This window comes from Otolemur garnettii, unplaced genomic scaffold (assembly GCF_000181295.1).
Source record: "Otolemur garnettii isolate 467f Iridium unplaced genomic scaffold, OtoGar3 scaffold00164, whole genome shotgun sequence".
Taxonomy (NCBI): Eukaryota; Metazoa; Chordata; class Mammalia; order Primates; family Galagidae; genus Otolemur; species Otolemur garnettii.
This window is the reverse complement of record NW_003852559.1, coordinates 3467226-3476139: the sequence shown is the minus strand read 5'-3', so window position 1 is coordinate 3476139 and position 8914 is coordinate 3467226. Positions and strand designations below refer to the sequence as shown.

At 36.8% G+C, this 8914-nt stretch overlaps 1 protein-coding gene across 1 annotated transcript; it reads right to left on the bottom strand.

Moving 5' to 3' along the window:
- Positions 1 to 4326: 4326 nt before the first annotated feature.
- TRAM1L1 (translocation associated membrane protein 1 like 1) lies at positions 4327 to 5959 on the bottom strand. Its single transcript, XM_003800068.2, has one exon. It carries the CDS (start codon positions 5776 to 5778, stop codon positions 4678 to 4680), a length of 1101 nt encoding a protein of 366 aa, XP_003800116.1. The 5' UTR covers positions 5779 to 5959; the 3' UTR covers positions 4327 to 4677.
- Positions 5960 to 8914: the final 2955 nt, after the last annotated feature.

The window sequence follows — 8914 nt, the reverse complement described above, 5'->3', positions numbered from 1 at the left end:
TCCCCTCTGCTGAACTGTTGTCACTCTGGCCCAAACAATTTTTTTTTAAAAAGCAATGTATCAAAAGTTTACAAATTACATTTTAACAGTTGTTTTGACAACTTCGGTAAAATCATATTTATTGGTTTTGTTTACAGTTGAGGTAAGGGGACAACAGCTTTTCTGTAGTTAAGTAGCAAGGGCAGTAAGAGAAAGAATAAATTTATTTGGGGATGTAAATATTTGTCAGTGTGTAATGGCTTAGAAATCTCAGTTAGGCACTACTAAACGTTTATTCAAACTTCCCTCAAGCCACAGGATTCTGTAATGCTGACATCATTTGATATGCTGAGTGGAGATGTAGGTGTTGAAAATGAGCATTTTCTTACTTTTAATTCAGGATTTTATATGCCCCTTCTTTAAAACTGGTATTTGGCTGCAATTATTGTGTGGTCATATCCCTCAATAGGGGCACTAGTCACTTCTAAGCCGGCGAGGAGAGGTACATATCATTACAGGGAAATTAATTTAACCCTTTTCATTTTTAAATTCAAAAGAATCTTTAACCACCTATTGCATTCTACTGTCATCTCCTCGGCTATGTAAAGATCTCCTGAAGTGGTCAGCTTACACAAAGATGTAATTTTTACATTTTGAAATAAAAAAAGATGAGTTGATATAATACCATAGCCCAAAACATAATGTGACCTGCCAGAAAAGAGAAAGAAAAAGGTAATTATCTCCAGGGAAGAGTTCTTCACATTTGGTTTATTCTACATTCATTAAATACTTAAAACTGCCAGGGATGGTGCAGAGCCTAAAAATAACTCACAGGGATTTGCATGGCAAAATTCAGACGGTTATGTCTGTCTAATTATAAAAGTTCCTTAATTTAATATTTTGGAAGGGTGTTTTTTGTGTAAAGAATATATGATAATTTTTCTATATAATTAAGGGTAATTGGTAGGTGATTCCCTATGTCCTATTCAGTGTGGTAGTTTCTCAGAAGATATAGACTTGATTTGAAGATAACAGTGAAAAAATTCTCCTCTATTTCCAGAGCCATGCAGCAGGTGAGAGTGTGAATTCCCTGGTCGTAAGGCTTGACATTATTATCAATTGCCTCCATATGCTCACCTACATTGCCTATCCTTTCCTCGTTACTGAGGTCTGTTCTCCCACTGGAAGGCATTCCCTGTCATCTGGCAAAGAACCAAATCCTAGCTGTTCTAGATGCCATGCTCCCCCAACAGCTCCTCTAAGAAACTGTTCAAATGTATTTCCTGTTCCCTCCTTCCAGAAGAGGAGGGGGAGGAGAGAAGGGGGGGAGGCTTGCTGGAGGAAGAGTAATGGGGGGAACCTCACCTATGGTGCATATTCTAGGGTACATGTCAAATCTATTAAGAGTAAAATATAAATATCTTAACATAGTAATTAAGTAAGTGAGGTGAAGGCTATGTTAACCAGTTTGATGTAAGCATTCCAAATTGTATACAAAATTAGCACATTGTACCCCATAAATGCATTAACATGCAAAGTTATGATTTAATAAAAAAATTGTTAAGAGAAAAAAATAAAATAAAAAGTAACTTGACAATAATATATGTGTGTGTGTGTATATATATATATATATTTCCTGTACAAAGTATTATTAAAAAGTTCTTTGTTAAATCTACATGATTTATCCTCACTTACTCTGAGCAAAAGCCTAAAACTTTATCCTCATTTTTTTTCAAGTTAAAAGCGTATCACAATGTTTTATGTCTTCAAGCAAGTATTAAATGTTGTATGCAGTAAACGTAATCTTCTTGAATCTACTCCAAGTTAATACAGTATTCTCTATGTATGTTTTCCCTACAAATTAACAAATACTGATGAAAGGTAAACGAAGAAATATTTTATAAGATTATCTTGTTGAAATGAAATGGAACATTATACCAATCAATAGGAGAATAATGAGACCTAAAACTTATATGTCCCTCACAACATATGTAGATCGAATAACACATTTATACCATTTGTTAAGAAAAATACCACACACTATTAATTAAATGCTAGCAAAATCTTTTTTTTTTAATTATACTTTGAAGTCATCCCAGGAGACCTATACCTATTAACCTATTTAAGAAATAAAGTTTCATGGCACTCTATGCCTTGGGAGACAAAGTCAGACTGTCTCAAAAAAAAAAAAAAAGGAATAAAGTTAGATGAACACTGAAGCCAACACATGAAAGCAAATTGTTTAAATCCAAGTATCAGATATATTTGTATAACTTTTACATTTTCTGATAAATCACTTACTTGAGCTTTCATAGGCATAACTAATGTTTGCTGAATAATGCCTTGAACTCTACAGAAATTTATGTTTTGATGCTGTTCATTGTGACAAAGACAATATCATCACACTGAGATTTATGATATCATGAGTTTTATGAGAATGTCATTAAAAAAACTATGTTGTGCTGGATTTCATTTATAATATTGTTTCCATAATTTATTTGGCATACATTTATTTTCTGGCATTATTTAAGTATGAGTACTATTATGAATAGTTGAGTTGTACCAAACATTTTTTCTTTGGGTTACACTTTTTTCTTTTTAGTTACCTTGCAACCTCTTCGAAACTCATTTTACAAGAAACAGGTTTTGCTTTTTTTACAAGTGAAGCATATAACCTAACTTAACTCATCAACTCAATCTATGCCTACATCAAAGGAGTTCACTAAAGATAATATTTGGTGTACTGGAAATTTTAGAAATCAGGAGTTTTCTCTTTTTCTCTTCCCCAAAGTGTTGAAGGAAGTGAAACTCAGAATAGTTGTAGTCGTTTGCTGCTATGCAGAAAGTCAGTCTAGGAGTTAGAGCCAAGAGAATCCCAGGGAAATCAGTCTGGGTCCCAATCATATTTATTGCCAAATCCATTTAACTCATGGTATTGTCAGTCACATGAGACAGTAATCACCCTGAAATCTTTGCCAGTTTGATTCAGATTTGCACAAATTTATGATGTATATAAATGATATTTGTTATCAGCAATGGGGTTACAGATAAAAGGGTATGGAACTCTTTAAAAGTGATGGAATTAGGAAACACTCTGTCATATAAGAAGCTGAAATCTTCTTCTTATTATAAAATTATACAACAGTTGGTTAGATGAGTTATTTTATTTTTAGACCTCGTAAAATGTGCTACTATACCACAGTATTAGGTAACTGGGGGAAAAATAGTAGAGTAATAGATTCTACAATTTGAAAAGAAGAAGTCTTATTTTGATACTTACCTCTGAAAGCAGACAGAACAGCAAAGAAAGTTCTGCCCAGAGTTGCTCTTCAGTGTTTGGTCTCTGGTAAAAGTATATTAAATTTAATTTTTCAGGGACCTCCATCTGCTTGGAAAAGTTAAATTACTTCCACCAAACCAAAGAGAGGGCTATCAAAAGCACAGGCATGAGACACAAAGTAGGAGGAAAAATAGAGGACTAGGAATGTCTTCCCCAGCATATGTTTAAAGTATGTTCTCCTTGAAAACTATAAATGCTGACATTACAGAAAGAAATAAAAATGAGGATCAAGAGGAGGGAAGATAAATACAGATACCAAGACACTACTGCCTGTTCTTTCTATCAGCTTCTGTTAAGATACAAATTATATACCTCTATGTATGTAATCTCCTAAATATGATTTATATAAATTTTTCCCAATGAAAGACAGGAGAAAAACAATAAGTATAACACTATTTTTCAAAAACCTTCATAAGACTATTTATCTACCTAATTTTCAAATTATTTAACGTTAGTGTATTAAATATCCCCACATGTAATTAGCTGACATTCTTTTTATACATATAAATCAAGCATTGTTTTTCAAAATGGCTTACGTATTAGCAATATTTTCCTAATATACTGTAGCTAATGACCTTATAAAATCTCATTAAGAACCATTGCTAATAACTACATATAGAAAAGACTAAGTCTGATTTCCTTTTTAAAGTAGTATTTAATTTTATGAATTCCCATTTACAAGTGTTGAAAAGGAACAGGAATGATTTTGCCTCTTTAGAAATACTTTTATCTAAATTAAAAATATTTTGATTCAACATTTATGGCAACAAATTTCTACGTTACCCATTAGTATTAATTTTTTGTTTAAATGGGGATGTAGCACTAACGATCACTACATATAAAATAAAGCATATGATTATTTTGTTGGTTTTACAAATCTTTTCTCCACTGTAAATTCTTAAAAAAAAAAAAGTTCTAACAATTTGAGAATATTGATTTGACTTCCACCTTCACAGTATTTCCATTTTACCCTGACAGAGAACATTAAAAACATGACCTTGATTGGTGAGAGCAAGAAACTGTATCACTGATACATGAAATCCTGTAATTCTCTCTTGTAAATCATTACAAAAACGTTCAAAGTTTAAAAATTCAAAACAAAATATGGTGATTTCTAAACTACTTTGAAACTACTTAGACAAGTAGCTTAGTCTTAACCAAAATGTTTTTTCCCAGTCATATTAATCACCCTCCCCTCAAATGTGTTTTTTTTAAAAAAAAATACATTCAACAGTACAATAGCAAAAACCAAAGAGCACAAACTATTTTTAAGAACAGAAAAATCTCTAGTGCAGAAAGAAATCCTATAGCAAAGAGCAGATCCCTTTGGAGATATCAGTCAATGAGCAGATAACTCATCATGAAGATTTCTCTTTCCTCTTTGGGGGAGAGTCTACTCTATGCGAGGTTTCCACTCCATTTTCCGTTCCTTTTTTAGACTTGGACCGTTTCTTCTTCACACATGACGTCTGAAAATTAGACTCCTCTACCCACCTCTGAAGTCGGAGGGTAATTAAGTTCCACGTTATGTATACTTGGATAGAACAACTGGACGACAGAACAGCAATTTTAGCTGCCAACACATTCACATTTCCAGTAATGGAATCCGGATTCCGATTGTGCGATCCAGCCAGGTGAAACCCAACAGTGAGGACAGAAACAATTAAAGTAACAAGTCTACCCAAAATAAACACAATGGCCCACAGAGAGATCCCTTTCTGGTACCTTTCATCACTAAAATAAAACAGGCCGCACATGTGGGAAAGTAATTCAACAAAATAATGCAGCACCAAAAGAAGTAATCCCAAATGGTTCAAGTACAAGAGATAAGCTCCAATGATGTGAAAGAGGTGAAGCCCTATGTACACCAGTTGACCAGGGACATCTTGTTTTTTGGTTCTCTGGAAGTAGAGTTCAGGAAAAGCATGAAACCAATAAGCCAACTGTGATATGTAGAAAAACTTCATTTGAAATGTCATCATGTTATGGGGATGAGCCCTCCATAAGAGAGTTGGGTCTGACAGGCAGTTTTCAGAGATCAGAAGGATTGTGCCCCAGATACAAGAAACGAAGTAGAAGACACTAAACTGCCCAGATTCATTAAACTTGTTTTGTTTCGCTTTGGTGAAGTGCATTTTCCTGTTAATTTTATCCAACACATACTCCTGAATTGAGGCGTGAACGATTATTGCCACCAGCATGTAGAAGAAAATCGTCGCCAAATCTTTGGCGCCGTAATGATAAAGGGACTTTGATCCCGCGCCTTGCTCTTCTGCGGCAGGGACGATGACGCCGTGCTGAAGAGTAAGGAAAACGATAGATACTTCTGCCGTTCCCTCGAACATCAGCCCCAGCACGAAGAACATCCCCACGCAGGCGACGATGTCCGCATGATTCTGCAGGATGAATTCGTGGCTCAGGACCTGGGGGTTCCTGGCGCTCTTCTTACGGAGCCCCATGGTGGCGCTTCCCGGATACTCACCGACGCGTCGCAGCTGCCTCCCCCCGGCTGCTCCTCACCGCGCGGCCGCCGCCGCCCCGGCAGCAGCTCCGGGGGCTTCACTTCCCATCCCCGAGTCAGTCCCGGGTCGCCGCGGCCGCCCAGAAAAAAATAAATCCCGGGCGCGGGCCGAGCGCGCTGAGCATGCGCGGCGGCGCGGCGGGGGCAGGGCAGGAAATGCAGCGCCGCGCCCCGGCCCGCGCCTGGCCCGTGGGGCGAGCCTGCAGCTCCGGCCGCCATCGGCGCCTCTCCGAGCTCGCCCTCTCCGCCCGGAGGCTCCTGACTTTCCCTGACATTATTTTATCTCACTACATCATGATAAAACCGGTAGAGCCCTGCTTGTTCTACATCAGATCTTTAATTCTAACGACAGGATAATAGTAGTAATAATAATAATACTAACAACAGCAAACTCTCAAAGTGCTACTTGTCACGCGCTGTTCTCAGCACTTTGTATTTACGAATTTAACCTTCCTAGAAAACCCGGTGAAGTAGAGACTGTTATAATCTCTTCTCCTGCACTCTTTTAGCACAGGAAATATTGAGGCACTGGGAGTTTAAGTAATGCACCCCAGTTCACACCCCTGGTAAATGTTGTAGCCGAGATTTATACTCAGTCTGGTTCCAGAGAATATGCTTTTCTCTACTGTACTGCACGACCTCTCACTGTAAGTCGATCCTACCTTGGAATATTTGCACATTAGCAAGAAAGTATATTAAAAATAGTTCCCGACTAGCAAAAAAGTAACAATAATAATTGTGACAGTGACGACACCTAACCGATATTTTGAAAGTCTGGGTGGCAGCTGGAAAGAGAGAAGTTGGCGCAAAGGTCTTGTGGCTACAAAGCCCCAAACTGAATCTCTTCCTTCTAGCCGACGAGAATCTCATGTTTCTGAGACTGCTGGCCCCATGGTCCACCATCACCCAATCCATACAAAGAGCATCAAGTCATGGATAAAAATGAGCTGGTTTAGAAACCCAAACTGGCAGAGCAGGCGGCGCGATGGGATGACACAGCAGCCTGAGGAAAGTCGCTGAGCCAAGGAGCTTAATTATCCAACAAAGAGAGGAACCTTCTCTCAGTTGCTTGTAAGAATATGGTAGGAGCCCATAGGTCACCTTGTAGGGTTGTCGCAAGTATTGAGTAAAAGACAGAAGGTGCTAAGAAAACACAGCAGATGGTTGCAGAATACAGAGAGATGTTGATACTAAGAGAAGAGATATCTACAATATGTACTGTCTCTTTTGGAAAAATTCTTCATTCCCAGTGCTACACAAGCAGCAAGCAAAGTCTTCTATTTGAAAATGAAAGAATAGGACAGTTATTTGACTGAGGTTGCCACTGGTGATGACAAGAAAGGCACTGTGGATCAGTCACAACAAACATACTAAGAAGCTTTTGAAATTCACAAAAGGAAGCACAACCAAACATCCTATCAGACTGAGTCTGGCCCTTCACTTCTCTGTGTTCTGAGATTCTGAACTCCACACAGAAAGCCTGCTCTCATTCAAAGACAGCTTTTGATGAAGCAAGCCATTGCTGAACTTGATACAAGGGAGGCAAGCTAATAATGCATGTCTGAGAGATAACGTTGTGGACATTGGGTACTCAAGGAGATAAAGATGAATCAGAAGGAGGGAAATACCCTGCCTTCCAACTTTTGTCTGCATTTTTATAAAATTTACACAGCAACCAGTCTGTCATCCATGTTGCCCCACAAATTGTTTACAAATTATGATAGACCTGTATTACTTCTATTTGAAATTATATATCTCCGAGATGGTTTTATGTTTAGTATTAGGGGAGTAGAACCAGTTAACATTTTCAGAGTTTTGTGTGTTCATCTTGAAATGATCAACATGAATTTTTATACATGTTGTGAATGTTTGACATAGTAGTTTGGGTACATTGTGGCTTCACAAGGGTTAATGTTAAAACTGCTTCTATAGAAGCCCAAATGCCCATTGACCCACGAATGGATCAATAAATTGTGGTACATGTACACCATGGAATACTATGCAGCCCTAGAGAAGGATGGAGACTTTACTTCCTTCATGTTTATATGGATAGAATTGGAAAATGTTCTTCTTGGCAAAGTATCTCAAGAATGGAAGAAAAAGTATCCAGTGCACACAGCCCTACTATGAAACTAATTCATAGCTTTTATAGCAATGTCATAACCTAATTATAGCCTTAGAATATGGGAAGGGGGTAAGGAGGAGGGAGGGGGGAATGGGTGGAGGGAGGGAGATTGGTGGGGTCACCTCTATGGTTTATCTTACAAGGGTACAAGTGAATCTTTCTAAAAGCAGAGTATGAACGTTTTAACTCTATGACTAAGAAAATGACATGAAGGTTATGTTAACCAGTTTGATGAGAATATTTCAAAATGTATATGAAAACAGCACACTGTACCCCATGATTGCATTAATGTACACAGTTATGCTATAAGAAATTAAAAAAATTCACAAAAAAATAATAAAATAAAACTGCTTCCATGTCTAAGCAAAGAAAATTGCCTTGGCATCCTCATTTATAAGTGAATTCAATGCATCCTCATTTATAAGTGAAATGTGTTTGTAATTTCCCCCTTATAATAATATATTTTCTCCAATTTGAATAGCAAGTGTATCCAGATTAAGTAAAATGATTTTGAAGTATTTCTTTTTCTATTGTCTAGAAGATTTGGCATGATCTGTTTTTTTGAAATTATCTGTTACTTTCATTTATTAATATTAGTTGTCTTTTTGAGACTTTGGAAAATACAAAATAAGAAGAAGTTAACTAATCGAAGTATTCTATAATAGACATACTTCTATCTGACAATGTGATTGTTACTTTCTTTGCATTATTATTAGTATTGCTTAATATTTTGTTGCAGCAATCATCTGATTTCTTTTCTGAATGTATTTATCTTCATTCATTCTTTATGAGGTTTTTGTTCTCAGTCCTTACGTTATTGTTATTGGCATTAAATTTAGCCTTTTTAATTCAGTAAAGGCAAAAGTGGAAACCTAATATACATATGTATAAGTAAGAAAAATTAATAAAAAAATAGTTCTCAAAAACTGCCTTGATATTGGTTTGTCCT

Bases quoted from the DNA above. Each gene is read 5' to 3' on its own strand.
- TRAM1L1 (XM_003800068.2), bottom strand. From the start codon at position 5,778: ATGGGGCTCCGTAAGAAGAGCGCCAGGAACCCCCAGGTCCTGAGCCAC.